Here is a 17,762-nt window from a genome sequence, read left to right on the forward strand (position 1 = left end):
AATATATAGACACACACAGTGCATGTAAAGATAGCAATTAATTGCTAATAACAAAGATATATATAAAAATTTAAAGTACAGTAGCTCTAAAGTGGTTCCATTTATGTATGTTCTATGGGTGTACGCATGGGGCAGTGGAGTGACACCCAGGGCACAGACCCAACCTGCCTCACATTCAGTGACGTGGGACTAGTGCTAAGGTTGGCAAATGAGACGAAGCGTAGCTGAGCTCCTTTCCGCACCCTCATTCCCTGTGCAAAGTTAGTTACTGGAGCTGAGGAGTCAGTGGACCGCCTGGCTCCAGGTGCAGACACCTCGTGCTGCCTCCAGAGCCTGCCACCTTTTCCGCTTTGAGGCAGCGTGGAGCCTGCAGCAGCAGCAACTGCCAACTCCACCCGCCCGGCGCGGTCCCAGGAGCTGTAGGGAAGCGGGATTCACACATACCCCCGTGGGCACAAGCCAAGCTCACGAGCTCCAGCCCAGCACTGCCCCTGCCCAGCGCCCCTCGGAAGCAGCTTGGACACCTTTGCTCTGTAGTGTTCCAGCTTTCAGGAAAGACTATTAACATTTATACTAATCTCAGCACTGCCCAACCCAATGAGCCTTCTCTGAATCTGAAGAGCTCAGCTGAGAAGGCAGAGCGGTTTTAGAGCTAATTAGCCATCTGGACCTGCAGAACCTCTGGGGTGTGAGCACACTTCTCTCCCAGCACAGCGCCCAGGTAGGCTCAGGCCTCTGCCTGGGTACTGGAGCCCGGCACACCTGGCCTCCGGCTGGCAAACCCCTCTCCAGCAGCACCGGGGAGCAAAATCTGTCTTTAAAACCTCCCATCCACACACCTACCCCTTTGCCCAAACTGTACCAGTAAAGGAAATTCAGCCTTGCGCGTTAGAAAGTTTACTCCAGTAAAGCACGGCGCAGTTACAGTTTCAGCACGTGGAAATCCTAGAGGCTGTTTGCTGTTATTTACTTAAGTGACATTTTAATTATGCAGAAGATGTTAAAGGCTGCATAGGCATCTCTTCTCTCTTCTTTTGACAATGACATTTCAATTCCCATAGACTTAATACACACTCACTGCAGACTTGAGATAGTTTACAAACAGGTGACGACAAAGTCAAAACCAAAAATGCAGCAAGACAGACAGAGTTAAACAAGAATCCAAAAACCCCTGCACAGCGGCAGAGACAAAAATGAAAATAAAGCACCAAGAATGCCTTAGCTTGAGAGACTGTTCCTTTCAGGCATACCGGTGTAGACTGGAGCTCTGTAATTTCAGTCCGTAAAGTACACATGGAGAGACTTCCTGAAATAAATCTGACAACCCATAGCCAACAGACAGCCACCACTGATTACCTAATTCAATCATGTACTGAAATCTCCATGGAGACAACTGAAGAATCTGCCTCCAATGTAAACATCCGCATCAATATAAAAAGTAGTAAGTAGTAATTACAAAAGACACCCCTTCTCCAAAATCTGAATGAACTCCTTTGACAGCATATATAAATATATATATATATACACACAGACACACACTTCAAAGTCTTCAAGGCCTAGTATACTGTGAAAATCTTTTGCAATCATATTTAACATCACTTATTTGTTTGCCATTACAGATATCTGTAACATGAATGAATCTTAGACAAGCAAATTTAACTAATTTTATGGTACCATTACAAAGAGTGTGTGTGTGTATATATAGGGGCACAAAATTTCCTTTTTGCCTTCAGAAAAATTAATAAAAAGTAAACAAACTGTCTTGTAAGGGTGGCCTGAGCTTAATTTACTGGCATTGCTATAAGCAAGATGAAAAAAATCAAATGCTTCAAATTAGTGTCTTGCAAGTATGTTATTTGTGGGTGACTATAAGCACTTTTAACAATAATACCACCATGTGAAGGACTCAAATAAGGAAAGAACTTCACAAACCAAACCAACAGAAATGCCAAGCCTTTATTACAAAGAAAAATTACTCCACAGAAGAGGCTGGCTTGCTTCCATGCATGCTGTCAGTCCTATCCACCTGCTGAGTGTGGAGAAGTGCTTCTGCTCGATTCGTTAATTCCCCAAGACACCATTAGGCTTTGTTCTTGGCTACAGGTGCATGGGCATTTTGATTCAACAGAATTGCTTGCTAGAATTTTGTTGCCAGCATTGAATGGGCCAAAATAATGAACCTGCCTGTTGGATAAGCCAAACACCACAAGGGAAGGAAAAAAAATATTGAAAAAAAAAAATCATCACACGTTGGACACAGTTATCACTAAGAGAAGTCAAATGACTTGCTTTACATCCACATTGTAAATAATTTCACAAGCAGGGACATGAGTATGCTTGAGTCATCTTCACTTGGGGAGCGTGAAGAATGTTTGCTGAATCCTTTTATTGGTACGTGCAAGCACACGGTCACGAAGCCTGAAAGCCAGCAGAACTAGACTGAATTCACGTTATCTATTGTTGTTGGGATTTTGAACAAAATTGATGGAGTATGAACCAGTTGATGAATCCTGCTTTATCTGAAAATTTTCTGTTGACAGGCCAAAGGGGCGGAGAACCAAATTCCCAAGATCCTTCAGTTTGCCTACAATGAAAGGAGATAACACATTAAGGAGAAGGAAAACTCCCATTGAATTATGCCCAACTACACAGTGCAGCTCTACAAATTTATCTACTAATTTAAGGTAAATGCTGTGGAAATCTCTGCAGTTTGTTGAATATTTAGGCTGTTACACGAATTAAAAAAAATCCCTCCCAATTGTGATGTAGTTACTGTCAGCTCTGAAATCAGACCACCATGCTGGTTCTGGGCGGTTTGTCTGGCAGCCCTGATGGAGGGCCAGTGGCTGCCGACAGTCATGGCCGTGTGGCTACAGCCACCCAGAAGCACCTGATTTCCTCCGTTATAAGCTCCTGAGGCACGAGAGTTTAACAGCTCACAACAAAGCACTGGTCTCCCCTATACTTATGCTTGGATATAACTCTGATAGTTGCCAACATTCAATTTTCTAACAAAGTTTTCAGTTCTGGTCATTTTAGGTGTAGCTACAGCTCTACAAACAATCAAGAATATTTTAACTGCCAGTTTCCTAGACTACCGAAAGACACAATGAAAGCGCAAGTTCAAACCCCTCATTTGTAACTATTAAAAATCCCTTTTTAAACATGTATATTGATATGAAGAAAAATAAAAAAAATAATTCATCTTTGCAACTGTGTTTGCACCTGCAAACTCAGCAGTTCCACCTGAAGCATACAACTTTACAGCCGTTTTGCCTGCAGAAAAACTCAGCGTGATGAGACTCAACATCATTAACTCACTTTTGAAACTACAGTTCTCCAGGGCTAACTCACCGCTGCTAGCAGCTCTAAGCAGCTATTATTTAACAAACTTTGTCAAACATACATCGGGTATGACAGTTAACAGAATCTAAAGGCTTCTAGCAATAGATGTATGATACGTGCTTCTGGACTCTAGAAAACGAATGTTGCTACCACCTATAAAAGGGGATGGGCAACAAAAGTACATCCTTTTTAAAAAGTCATATCTATACAGAGAAGATAGAATAGATAAAATACATTAAATTAACAAAGAAGCAGAGGTAACAACTTGCATGTTGGCTAAACACAAGCTGAGCCGCTGGCATGACAAGCCAAAGGAGGAAGATGGTCAGTTTTCCAAGGAAAACATTATTTTCCTCCTGGCTTCAGTGCAGAATCGTAGACTAATTTCCCAAAGAATAAACAGGAGAAGTCCGGACAAGTTGAAGCCTACCCTAGGTTTGCATCCACAGGCTACACACCAGCTTTCACAAAGCCTTCTACCTCTACTAGATCTTCAAGGTAATGGATTTTATTTTGCTGGGAGTTTTGTGCATGCACACAGCGGAGATACATTGACAATAGCTGGCACCAGGAAATCCAGTTGCGCAAGCGAAGTAGTCACAATCATGTAACTAAAACGTGCAAATGCCACACCTATTCCTGCTCACACGTGCATGTTTTCTGCAAGCCATCGTGAGAAACATCTGTTATTCTAGTCATCTTCACCTTTATTTCTATTTCTAAGCTAACATATTAGAATCTAACTGCCAAGTCATATAAACACTTATTTAGCTTCCTGCTTTTGTTTGTTTGAAAATGCTGTTCTCAAAACAGAAATTGTATCTGAGCCTGAACTTATCACATGGAAGTACGCCCCTTATCTCTTACAATCTGGCAACAGTTCAAGACAGGTTAAACATCATCAACGTGAACTAAAATACACTATTTTTTCTATCACGCTTCCAAAACTGAATTGAGGGCAGGGGGGGCTGTTTTGAACACAGTCACAAAATATACAAAAAGTAACAATAGCAGGTGCAACATGTGAACATTTTAATCTAAGGAACAACTCAGTCCTGCATACAGAGACTAACAGCTAGCATCACTGCGGCACACCTACATACACCAAAGTAATTAAGATCTTGCATCAAAGCGCTGGGTCACCACTGGGTATCTTTCAGAGATTTATGTAATTATGTTAAAGCAAGACTGGTCTTTGAGAGTGAACGTGGAACTTCCATGGCCTTACACAGGAAAAAAAAAAAAGACAACCTTAGCCTAGAAAAGCAGCAAGTTGGTGAGACAGGATTTTTCTTTAATTTCTTTTTGTTTTTTCTGTTTGGATTAACAGATGTGGTGGTTTAGTGATCTGGCCCAAGTCATTCCAGAGAATGGCTCAGCTAGGATTAGCTGCTTTGTACTGCTGGTGGGGTTTTATTTTAAGCTGTTTAAACTAAGTTAACTATTAAGTTCATAATTTTATACAGCATCCTAAAAGCATTTTGGTTATAAAACCATAAAGTTGCTCATAGCATCTCTATGACTGGGATGAATAGTTGCTATTGTACTTCTAGACAAACATTTGGTCATTGTTTAGCTTCAGGTTTGGGGTGAGAAGTGCCTTTGTCTACTGGTGGAAGAATCCTGGCATAGTCTGGCATCGCTGGAGTGGGCTGTACACAGTTCACAAGTTATCCAGGCACTGCAGCTGGCTCAGGAGCAGGCAGACAAGTTTGCCCGTTTCAGGAAACTGTGAAAGGTCTTTTCTAATTGGAGTTAGTACGATGGCTCTTTTCCGGTCATACTGGAGCCAATAAACGCAGAACAACTGCCTTGGTATTCTTGCTTGTAGCTAGGCCAGTTCTTTGGGAGAAGCTAAAGACTACATGACATATATAATACTTTATTCTTCATTTCACTGTGATTGAATATTTAAAACAATACAGTCATTGGTCACCTTCCTGTTCTATCACTTAAATTCCCATATAGCAATGCCTTCTGGTGCAGCCACATTTAATAAATCGTTAATGAAGCAGAAGAAAGCCTTGCCTTTTCCGGGAACTCGAGCCCAAAGCACTGCTCCTGCTGTCTTGGCGCACATAAACCCATCATTGTAGGAAAGCACTATTTCCTCCTCCCCCACTCTCCTTTCATCCCTAAATTAAGATCTGTAGTTAAGTCCAACCTCCTCCTCCCCCCAAAGAAAAGCTCTCTTAAAGCAGGGACTGTGCTTGAAGGAAGGAAAAAGGCATGTGGAGCTGTGACTCAGCTGCAGAGAGTTCTCAGCAGCCAGACACTCACTTGTCCCGGAGCACAGTCACGTTCTCCTCTCCGAGACCATATTTTCATTTTGTTCATCAGATTTTGTTCTTTATATTCTAGAACAGCCTATGTCTACTTTTCAGCTGGAACTCCAGCATGTTAAGTTTCTTCAGCAAAGCAATAGTCAGAGGTTAACACGAAAACTTAACCAGTAAAAATCAATTTAGGGCTCAAAAGTCTGTGATTCATTACTGACCCGAACTGCCATGTAACATCCTGTTGCAAAAGGCAGATGCACGAAAAGATTTCTCACGATTTACATTAAGATGTAACAGCCAAAATTAATTGCTATTCAGTCTTTCTGGCAATTCTTCTAGTATAGTTGCTGCTGTTACTGCAGGGTTTGGAAGTTGAAAAGCTAGATATTGTTTATGTTAAGAATTTTTTTTGGATAAAAGACAAATTTCCTGATGAGGTCTCAACTTTGTATAACTTTCTGTATTACCAACGACATTTCTTAAGCAATTAAAAAAGAGAGGGCAAATCCTTTTCCCTTCCCTAAATAGTGAGAACTGAACTAAAAGGAACTGTGTATTTGCTCTGGTTTGAACTATTTAAAGTGACCTCCCTATATACAGTATTGGGGTTTAGCAGCTTAGCTGCAAATACATCATACCCTTCAATGTAAAGAAAAAAGAAACTAGCTCTTTAGGCACTAAACCTAACAAATATCTTTGCTGATCTCAAGTAGCTGGCCTGTTATTGGCAGAAAGGCCCAGGTGATACGCCCCGATAGGCCTTCCCATTAATCACCCTGATAATCAAGTACATCTCACTATTTTCTGGAATGCACTCATTTATAACTTAAGCTGAAAGTCCCAATAGTTTTTAATTAGATTTGATGAACTCTGTGTGTATAAGATGGATTACACAGATTGGCATATGTTCCATCCTTTTTTTTTTTAATATATATATCCAATATACTTGGCTCCTCTGCTGCCATGAAGAAAACTGTATTGTCACAGCCCCCAAGCTGCTAAACCTTACTAAAATTATTCCAAGCTTCCCCTCTTCTCACACCCTCTCCCCAAAGGAGCTAGTTAGCACAATAATTAGTTTCTCTTAACAAGACTAGTTTGTTACACGATAGCTGGAAATCTTCAGCTTTAAAGTCAGAAGAGAAATAAAAAAGAACACAGAAAATGGTCAGTGTATGTTCATGTCCTGGGCAATTCCTAAGGCAGAGGACGCTCAGGTTATGAAAGCATAAAAGCAAAGCCACATGGATTTAAAAGCTACTTTCAAAGCGTGCTCTAAGTTAAGCTTTCACTAATGTGAAACTTGGAGGTTAGTCCATACTGAGCGAAGTTCAGTGGCAAGTGGCAGCACTAACCTGCAAAGGCTGAACAGAAAATATGTAAATAATTTAAATACAAATGTCGGCTTTGGAAAAGTTAGACCCTTAAAGAACACATAGCAGAAATGGATTTGGTTTGGCAACAAAACATGCTTTTTCTAGTGACATCAACTTCATCAATCACATGCAACTACCACTTGCACACGAGAATTCACAGGGAGGTAGTCTGGCAGAAAAATCCAACCAAGAATGTGTGCTCTGATTTATTTACACACAATCACTAAAGAAGTGCTTCCGCTTCTGACAAACTACGTGGTAATGAGCTGTAGCACTGGAAAACAGGAAACACACTTGGGGAAGGAGGAAGATGCACTCCATTTATTTTGGTTTGTTTGTACACAGCTCCAGTTTTCATGGCAGTCTTAGTGGGGTACACCAGACTTAAGCTTTAGTCAAAAGAATAAAAGCCTAGAAAAAAACAACGTTACTGGCTGATTCACTGACTAAAATAAGAATTCAATTCAATATCCAAACTTCAACGGAGCCAAAAAATGAAGTGTGACGTTCTTTCTAAAGATTTTGCTAGTGATTAATTTAAGTTTAGTGTCAGTGCCTAGCCTGGAACTATTAGTGTGCATCTGACTTGCTCTCCTGGAATGAAAAAATCATACATCCCAAACACCTGAGCGGACTCCCCTGACATTCAAATGAGTTATATTAATTAAATTATCTTTTCTACAAGCAAGTAGAGTCAACAGTATCCTTTGGTATCGAATTGTAAAAAGTCAAAAGACAATGAGCTACGCAGTTAGGAAATCTAATTCCACTTCCAGCAAGGCCAGATGCCTATTTGTAACACTGGGTAGGTCTAATTCAGCCTCCACGCAAACAGAACTGAAATACTACATAAATCAAGGTAAACATGAAGACTTGGAGGTCTATAGGTTGGAAGTGCTACAAAAAGAAACAAATTTATTTCTTCAGACACAAGATCAAACATGCTCAGCTATGACAGCTGGTTGACTTCTTTTACGTAAAGGTTTAGTGAAAACCCCATTTTATCCCTTTCATGGGAATGTTTCCTTTGAAGGTTTATTTGCAGAGAGAAAGGGCAGAGCAGTTGGTCTATTTCAAACCATTTTCCCCCTACTTTTACATGCATTAATATTACATTGTTTTCGGTCTTGAGTATTTCTTTCTTTAAATGTAACTAACAGCCTTTTCTGTAGGAGAGAATTATTTGGCTGGAACTTACTGTAGGCGAAACCAAGCAATAGAGAACTACGAAGAAATGAGGAATTTTGTTTAACACAGGACAAGTATTTCCTTTAAGATTTACCTTCTTTAAATTTTATACAAGAGATTCTACTCAAGTATTTTCATTTTTCTAGATTATTATGCAAGTTATATGTACACGCTACTTACCTAACATTTCTTTCTTTAATTTTTCATTACGCTCTTCAATTTGTCTAGGTAATCGCTGTGGAGAGAGATAAAAATTGGTTATGCTTATGGAATTTTCATACACGTATCCAGGAACACTGTTTATGGCTTAGAAGGAGTCCTTATGTCAAACCACACTTTCATCTTATTTTGGAAACCTGTAATTCATCTGATGACATCAGTTCACATAAAGAGTAAGTCGTAACTTGTGACTGCAGGTTTCATACAGACATACATTTTTACTGCTGAAAACCAGATCTGATCTATTTGCTTGGGATTTTAACTGAAAAGCTTATGGAATTTAAGAGACTTGCAAGTGAAGTGTGTTTTAGCCATATCTCCTCTGCTGCATGCGTTAAATTGGTAAGAGAGGCTCGAGGAACGAAGCAAGCACAGCACGTGAATTCTGAACATCAACACAGGTATAATGAGGAAAACATCCATAATGGCAGTTCTCAGTGGCATCATACTTATGGGAAATCCGCATGGTGAAAACACTGATGTCTTCTAAATACAAATATTTTATCAGAAGATCACTTAATTAACTGTCTGTGAACTTCAGGACATAGTTTAACGAGCAGCATCTTATTACGCAATATATGGCATGGTTCTGCAGAGGACACGATATTACAAATGAGGGCCTTGACTTGGCAATTGATCATGGGGAGGGAACTCCAACAGCTCATCCTGAGCAAGGTACTAGTCCAAGTAACAGTTCATTAACGGGCTTTTTCCCCCGCCTCAGAACTGGCACCAGTGTTAAAATCTGTTGCACCATCACCAATAAACGTATCACACATTTCTAATGAGCATTATGTAACTGCATAGTCTATGCATTCCTAATGTTTTGCTATATGACTGCAATGATAATTTTTAATTAGAATTTTATATTCGTTACATAGTTTTAGTTAATACAATTTACTATTGCATCATTTACATTTTGCATTTTCTATATATGTTAAATACAATATTAAACCACAATATATTATGAATGATAGTAACTTTTTATACATATTTTTCATATTTTTCAGCAGTACTATTTCAAGCTTTTATACTATGCTCGCCACTGTATGATTCTGGCAGTTCTGCATGCAATTATAACTACGCTCTCTTCTTGTGGAGGCCACAGCAAGTAAGACAGATCTATTGTAGTGGCGTTATCGGTAAATTGATTACAGTTGCAGACTATGGTAACAGGTATGGAATTCACTCCCGATTCGCTTCCCTTGTGGTAATTGGCTTCTCAACATAGTTAAAGAATTCATTGCCTAATCTTGTTCTGTCCTGTCATTTACAGCTCCAGTCATCATGGATAGGTTTGTCATCCTGATATCGTTGCTGCAGTGAAATAAGATGTTCATCTCAAGAAAAAGCCCACTGACAAGGCTGCCTGACTCCTCTTCAATGCAGGATACACTGGTGAACACAGGCAAATACAGTTCATTTTTCTATACCCAGAAAAAAACCCAAACAAACAAACAACAGAAAAATGAGTACTTAGGAATACAATGCAGATATGTTTCGATGGCTAAGCTTGAAAGCAGCCCAGGACCAGCATCACCACCAGTGAGCCAGATCTAATGAGCCCAGTCAGACCTCATCTGACTCCTGCTGACCCAGAGGGACTTATTAAGTTGGGTGCAGATCTGGACCTAAGCTGCCTGCATGAAAACATGTGTGGATATCCCCAGGCTCTAAATTCAGTTTGCATTGTGGCTGTGAGATTTGCTGAATCTTGGACGAGTTTGGCATATATAGGGTGCGTCTCTCACATTTGGACATTAGGCTTTAGCAGGAAATGAAGACACAAATCCTTCATCTAAAATACATACTCCATGTTTTGTCTGTCTGAATACTACTATTCCAGAGACTCAGCATTTCTCGCTCCAGAAATGTATTTGCAAGGTGAGTTATCTATAGAAAGCTGTCCGTTACCTGGTGTCTACGATACTTATCTCAAAGTACAGCTTCTTTTGGTAAAGAAGTTTATCTGGCCTGCCTATCCCTCAAAAACTGTGTTGAAGCTAAAATTCACATTACACCATTATACACCTGCTAAAAACAAAAGCTAAAGATTGATACCATATAATTAAACACTTTCTGGGAAAGCATCAATAGGGATTATTTGACCACAAAGCACTATAATTTCAAACTGTTTCACTTGGCATTGAAGATATCAAAAGTAACTAAAGTGTGCAACACTAGGATTTACATCAAAACACTATCACTGTACTCATGAAATATAAACAGTACTAAAATTTTAGAGCAGGTACCAAATCAGGAATCAAAGCAAAGAACTACTGTGTATTTCGTATTTTTAAACTGCCATTTAACAAGATCATGACATTCCCTAAAGCAGTATGTGAAATATTTTCTATGTACAGGAAGAAGAAAGATTTGCTCTAACAGTGAATGAAGTTAATTTGCAGATTCTCTTGATGCATCATTTTCATTACCAGTGAGGGGGGAAAAAATGCTGCCATATTTCTGCAAAGAGCAATGCACTTTACCTGACAATAAAGCAAAGCTCCTTAGTCTCCTACGTATTAGATATCTTAACCACATATCTGAAGTCAACATTACAGCTATAATGGGTTTTTTATTATGAACTTTAGAGATTTATTATGAATATTTTAAAAAGTGTAAAACCTGCCATCAGTATTTCCGTAACAATTTTTCAAGAGGGGAGTTTTAAGCTTCAGTCTAAAAAGATTGCTTCTACCCTGCAACTTGACAAACAACAGGACCAACTCAGGGCAGAATGTCCTAAATCCCACTGCAGTGTAAATTGAGGGCATTTTGTACAAAGTGTTCTGCACCACTGTGAGCCTAAAGCCTCTGCCACAGTAAAATGAGGTCAAGGAGCAGAAGGTATGTGAAACAGTCAACCTCTGTACTTCCCAGCTACAAAAATTAAGAATTACTGATCGTTCTAAAACATTCCTGGAAGATGGCCAGGAAGAACAGCAGCACTGTTCATGACTCTCTTCTAGCCCACATCTCCACCGGTTACTGAGCAAGAGCTCTTTTGCGAGACTATTAGAAGCATACTCACTGAAAGGAAATTGTGGTTTTGCGAGAGGTATAAAGGACAGTATCTATACTTTCAGGTAGGTTCCAATCAGCCAAAATATATGTGTTTTAAACTCCCTACATTTTGTAGCAACTACTGACGTCTCAATCTGTGGAGTCCTGACTGGTGGTTCGTAATCTGCCTGATCCTCACAGTTGTTCTTTGTATGATGAGCTGCTAAAATGCACTCCTTAAACACTAATACTATTTTACCAAGTAACTGGCTAGATTACAGTAGGCCTCACTCTGGAGCTAGTCTAATGCTAAAAGACTATAAACTACAGAAACTAAACCCCATCCTTTCCTTCAGAAATGTCAGCAGAGTCCTTGGCTGAATTCCTGGATCAAATAAGCCATAGCCTCAACTAGGGGACTATAAACAAGGCCAACACAAATACTCTTTTCTAGACTGTGATGCACCCATCACATTCACTATGCGTGCAGTAATGATGTTTGACAAGCTTGTCATTTATTAAGCCATTGCCAAGAGCTAGGTGATAAAGTGCTCTCCTGCTCTCAACCAGATGCATGCAACAAGCATCAGGGGGTTGTTTCACAGTACAGTAAACTGACCTTCTCAGTGGGTGCTGCCAAAGGGGATGGCCCCAATTCCTGCACTGCCTTGACCACGTCTTCTTTCCTTCTCACTAGCATTTGCAGTAGGACTTGTCTGACTGCAAAAAGCCAAGGCAATATAAAAGTATTTACTTTGGGGCTTTTTGGTTGCTGACTTTTTTTGTTCGCTTGTTGCTGTTTTTCCCTTTAGCAGAGTTAGTTGTCTGCCAGGCTCATGTATAGAACCAGCCATCCCCTAGGGTCGGACATGAGCTAGTACCAGCGCTAGCACAAGGAAAGCAACCGGACAGCTTTGTAAGCAGCAGGCAGTTAGTAGATCGGTTCAGCTGTTTTGTGAAACCATACCCTTACAGGAGTTAAGAGAGAGTATTTTTCTGCCACCAGTGCAACTGATCCAGTCCCAAAGGAAGTAATTTCAGGCAAGGCTCTTGTCTAATATGCTATAAAAGCAGTTTCTAATCTGTCACTTACAACCATAGTATGGGGAAAGGGGGATGGTGGGGAATCCCTACTAATGATTTATTTTCCCAAATGGAGAGTTAAAACAGTTAAACCTAAGCCTTTCAAAAATATTTGTGTATTGACATATTCAAAGTGGTTTTAGAGATCATTTGGTGGGTGAAGCAAATGACCTTTTTTCCTTTATGGGGCAGAATATGTTGCAGGTTCACTGATGTGGAGCTGAACTAAAATAATGATGCCCTTTGAAAATTTAACCAGATATAACTAAAGTCAAGTATTGGCATGTGGATTTGGGTGCCCAACTAAGAATTACATTTTAAAATTGCATCTATTTACCTTAAAATGGAAGTAAAAAATAGTTTGGCTGTTGTTTTCCCTGCAGAAGATGCTCAGCTCTTTCCAGGCTCTCCGGTGCTTGCAAGCCATTAGCTACCATGCCCTCAAGCTCCCGCTTTGATAAAAAAGTGACCACCATTGCACTTTTTATAATGGCTACATTTCATTAGCACATGTTCCTTCAAAACCATAGGCTTGTGATAGACACATCTCTACCACATTTGTCCTTTCAACACAGCCTTCAGAACCTCTTTTCAAAAATAAGAACAGCAAGCAGGCTGTAAGAAGAGCTTTCTGCACAAAATAGATTTCCCTTCTTGCTACCCTTGTGAAAAGACTCTCTGAACTTGTCAAATCCACAGCTATTTTCCACACTGAGCATTAACATACTAAATATCACTAGAAAAATCACTTCCTGCTGGTGTTTTACACAAAGAGTTACTTAAAACCTCAAATCAGCAGGCTGTGGCAGTGACTTCAAATCCCCATTGAGCAGGGATTATTTACATGTTGGATTGGGGGTTCAGGAAGTGCTAGGGCTTTACTTTTTTCATCCAAGCTGACACATCCTAAAGGCCAAGGAAACTTTTCAAGCATTTCCTTACGCTTACAGAGACATGGTGAAGATTCTGCAAGAAATGTTTAATCCTGAAGTATTTGTAATTTGATTGAAAGTGGACATTGAAACACAGTACTAAGCTGATTTTTTTTTTAAAACAAAGAAAGTAACTGAATGAGGAGAGAGATGTTTGCCACCATGAGGTGCCCCTTTCCTCAAGAAAGTCTAAGTTTTTGAAGATTAATAGCAGACTTCAGTCACTAGAAGTAAAATAACTCCAAGTGGCCAATACACACACGAAGCATAGCAATGAAAAAGAACAGAAAACAGCTAAATCAAGAAACAAAAATATCAATGTTTTAAAGTAGCTACAAATATAGATACAGACTGATACAGTCCTGTCTCTTTGCCATTCTCAAAGTTATATAATCAAGTCATCAAAAAAGTAATTATTTTATAATTACTCCATAAAGGCATTTGACTGCAAATTTGCCAATCAGAAAAATAATCCACTGAAAGAAAACCAGACTCCCACTAATTAAACAGCTAGCAAGAACTGTATTACAGAATACAAGCAAGAACTGCTTGTATTCTGATCTCCAAATTGCAGATCCTTATTAAAATGATAGCTACTAAATGCAGCAGTGGTTCAGGCAACCTTTTCTAGCACGTGCACAAATACAATTAACAGCCTTAATCAGAAAACTAGAAAGACGTGTGTGTCTGTGGGCACGTGCTATTCAACAGCTAAACATGTAATTACATGTTTACAGCTCAGAACACATGTTTGCTTTCACTCATTTTACAAAGGTAAAAAGAGGACTACGCTTTATGGACTCGAGACTTGTCATGGAAGTTGTGGCAGTTCATGTAATCTTCCTGACATAAAACCAGATGAGAAAACCACTACAATTTCAGACTCGGAAAAAAAAAAGAAGTTATCACCACTGCATAGAAGCTGCTTGCATAAACAGCACTAAGTATTTCGAATAGGAAAGAAAAGACCTTGGTTTAAAGTTAGACCAAAATATACTAAAAAGGCTTACCATGCAAGCTTCTCTGGCTTGATGAACTGATGGGTCTTTTTCTAGGACTGCCTTATAATCTTCCAGAGCTTCATCTAGTTTTTCAGTTTTTTCATATAGTTCTGCTCTCCTCAGCAAAGCTCTAATATAGTTAGGATCTAACTCCACCGCTAGAAAACAAAACCAAAGCACAGTATTTTACTTGAAACATTTCTACACCCCTCAAATGAATTCTTAAGTGTGTATAAATTCTTAACAGTTATCTTTATAACGTAGCTTAGAATCAAGCAGAGTCACAGTTTAAAAGCTAAGTCATAATTCAGAAAGGCCTACATCTGCTTGTGAAAGTCTAATGCAATGATCATATTTCATTTAATGTCTACAATCTGTCATGGATAGAAGTGATTTATAATGCACAAACATTTCATTTTGCAATACTATATATACAGAGGTTCTAAGTGACTCTTCAGAAATTTTAAGGACCTGTAAGATATTTTTCAGCTTTTGCATATTTAAAAGCATAGATTATTAGATTACAGCTAAAGTTAAATATACCTAAAGATACACATAGCAGGGAAAATAAGTATTTCCCTGCTTACCTGAGTTCAAGTTGAAACAAACTCCAGGAGAACTACTAGTGTTCTTCTGACTTTAGTATCAAGTGGTCAAAATTGGGTTGGGAATCCACAAACAGTTGTATTAGCTGTACAAGTTAGCAGAGGGGCACACTGACTGAATTTAAGCTTTTCCTCTCCTTGTTCCCTTGGCAGCCATGACCGCATATACAGATGCGGTTAAGACTGAACACTAAACAGTAACCTGCAAATGGTAATTTCTGAAGAATTTCTTCATCCATTTTTCATCATAGAAAGAGGAAGAATGAAAGACTGCCAATTTTATAATTATTAACCCATTAAAATGGTTCTCAGGACAACTAAATCTAGGATCATCTAGCTAAATATTCTGGTTTATTTCTTCTGGAAGGACAAAGACAATGCTACAGTCAGCAAGTTGCAGGTTAGCGTGAATTACTCTGCTGTGCTCCAAGTGTTGCATTGCAGTTTGTAAGCCAAATCCCTGGGGAACGTCAAGCGATGGTAGGTTTATGTCTCACTGCTGCAAAGCAGGCTGATTCCCTTTCAGCCACTACAAAATTAGCAGAAGTGTTTTTCAAAACACACCACCACCAAAACAAGGCAAAGCCCCAAAGTGACAAAGACCAGCTAGAATTTTTTACCTTCAAGAATGCTTTTAAGCATGTACAGACTCGTATTTACTGTACAAGCAGTACTGGCACGCAGCCATTGGATTAGTTTTCTGATTGGTAATTTGGACTTTTTTCCCCCAGCTGTCATGGGGGGTTTAACAAATATTCAAGCATGGGTGAGTGGGTGGAAGCAATAAAGCAATGCACAGCTGAAATGATTTCACCAGAAGTTGCAGAGAAAACTATGCAGGACAAGAACGGGAGAGCATAAGCCCTTGTGACAAAGCAAAAGCCTTGTATAAAAGGGACTTGATAATGCTTTTAATTCTATAAGGCCTCACGGTTCTTTCGAATCTGTGATTAAACCAAGACTGGTGTGGGGGGGGGAATGGCAGGTGGAAGTGGGTTTAAAATAGTAGGTGTAAAGAAGCAGCTTCCATAATAAAAAGACTTTTCTATTAAAAATAAGTACAAACAGCAGCCTTATTGGCACAAGAGAATAGAAAGCAAATTATTACAGACAGGAAAATGTTGATAGACATTTTACAAAATAAATAATATTTATAATTCTAGATTCAGGTGTCTTCCACCACAGCTTTTCTATAAATTCTTTAAAGACCCTTACGTCCAGAACGACAGCTCTGCAGTAAGGCACTAATGGGCATAATTCATATATGAAAGATCTGGCACGAGAGCAGCACGCTGAGAAAAAGTCATACCTTTGCTGCAGTCACTTAGGGCAGCTTCTGTCTTGTCCTAGAACACAAAATAGTTTTGTTATTCTTAAGTCATATTTCTTGGGGAACAGATTATTTGCAACTGCAAGCAAATGGTTTGTCTGGCATTCCAAGGAATTGGGATGTTCATGTAATCAAGGCTTTTCATACCGTTGCTTCTGCTGTAAAGCTCTTTACCAGTGATTAACTTCCTCTCAGCGAAGGCTGCCAGTGTTCACATTGCAGGGCTGCCCCACTAATCGGTCGGCACTCAACAGCCGGCAGCGCGCTACGCTCAAAAGGCTGAGTCACATCTGCAGGCCTTGGCTTAACCCACCTCCAGCTTTTCTACCTTTGTCAATTAATTAAGGGGTTGGAATAGACGGTTCCCAAGACTCCCAGATAAATTCTTGTCTGTACTAAGACATCTGGAAAGCAGACACTGCCTTTAGCACTAATACAGCTTTCTCTACAAGGGACAATGCGTGAGACTTCCAGAAGCGGTAGGGACAAGATTTTAGTGCACCCAGATAACCAGAGCAAGAAGATGAGAACCAGGCAATCTGCTTATAATGAAACAAGAAAAAAACCAAAACCCAAAAGAGCTGAGACAGAGATCCAATTTTCACCCAAACTAAAAGGGCTTTAAAAAAAAAGCAAAATAAATCAGACTGTTCCATGCTTGTATTGTTGATCTAAGTAGTAGTAATCTTTCTACACCCAAAGAACTATTTTCTCCTCCACAAAACAGAATTTGTCTCAGAGGTTCTTGGCTTACAAGCTTTTATTGTAGTGCAAAGCAAATGGGTGCAGCAGGTATGGAAGAACCAACGTAATGGGGAAATTATTAACAATATGAATCTATTTTCAGACTAATCTATTGCTCTGTCAGGTTTCACTGATCTATGCTGGTGAGATACACTAGTTTCTGCACAGTTCTATCATCTTGGGCTCATTTGGGTACTATTGGATTAGTTTCCTGGTGATATGAATTGTTAACATCTGGATTATGAGGAGGTTTTTCAGTTTACAGCTTTCCTATTTGAAAGGTTCCAGCATCTGTTGTTAGAGATTTTATTCCATTTTTTTTCTTGTCTGGTCAAACAATTCATTATCCCAACAGCAAGTTAGATAATTCTGGCTGAACAAGAATACTCTACACTGAGTAAGAATTTATTTATTTATGCCAAATATGGCGGCCAGGTGCATTTCTAAACAGAGCTGCATCTGTCTCTGAAGGAAAACTGCAAGAAAGTTCCCTTTGCAGGAGGGTAAACTGAGGACAGGAGTTACTGTGCTATTTTTCTATAATAATCTAATCTTAAAAACAAAGGCAAAAATAGGGAGTCAATTCTCTGTATTATGAAGTGAAAGTGAAATCTTCTGTTTAGACAGATTGTGTTCTATGCCTTCCATGCTACT

At 39.4% G+C, this 17,762-nt stretch overlaps 2 protein-coding genes across 4 annotated transcripts in view; one reads left to right on the forward strand and one right to left on the reverse strand.

The window, feature by feature from the left end:
- The window catches only part of PWWP2A (PWWP domain containing 2A), a 53,069-nt gene extending 42,141 nt beyond the window's left edge, over positions 1-10,928 (forward strand). Inside the window, exons 5-8 of one of the 2 annotated variants that reach the window (XR_012589557.1) lie at positions 2,541-2,684; positions 8,417-8,580; positions 9,418-9,583; positions 9,684-10,928. The gene's annotated coding sequence lies outside the window, so the exon portion shown is untranslated. The remainder of the gene's footprint in view (positions 1-2,540; positions 2,685-8,416; positions 8,581-9,417; positions 9,584-9,683) is intronic. The other variant, XR_012589558.1, reaches the window with a different exon arrangement.
- TTC1 (tetratricopeptide repeat domain 1) overlaps positions 956-17,762 on the reverse strand; it is a 31,258-nt gene continuing 14,451 nt past the window's right edge. For both annotated transcript variants that reach the window (XM_074604590.1, XM_074604592.1), the window contains exons 5-8: positions 16,344-16,380; positions 14,439-14,587; positions 8,369-8,423; positions 956-2,584 (exon numbers count right to left, since the gene is read on the reverse strand). In XM_074604590.1, coding sequence (XP_074460691.1) covers positions 2,451-2,584; positions 8,369-8,423; positions 14,439-14,587; positions 16,344-16,380 — 375 coding nt within the window. In that variant the 3' untranslated portion in view covers positions 956-2,450. The remainder of the gene's footprint in view (positions 2,585-8,368; positions 8,424-14,438; positions 14,588-16,343; positions 16,381-17,762) is intronic.

The sequence above is a fragment of the Larus michahellis genome, chromosome 11 (assembly GCF_964199755.1).
Source record: "Larus michahellis chromosome 11, bLarMic1.1, whole genome shotgun sequence".
Classification (NCBI taxonomy): Eukaryota; Metazoa; Chordata; class Aves; order Charadriiformes; family Laridae; genus Larus; species Larus michahellis.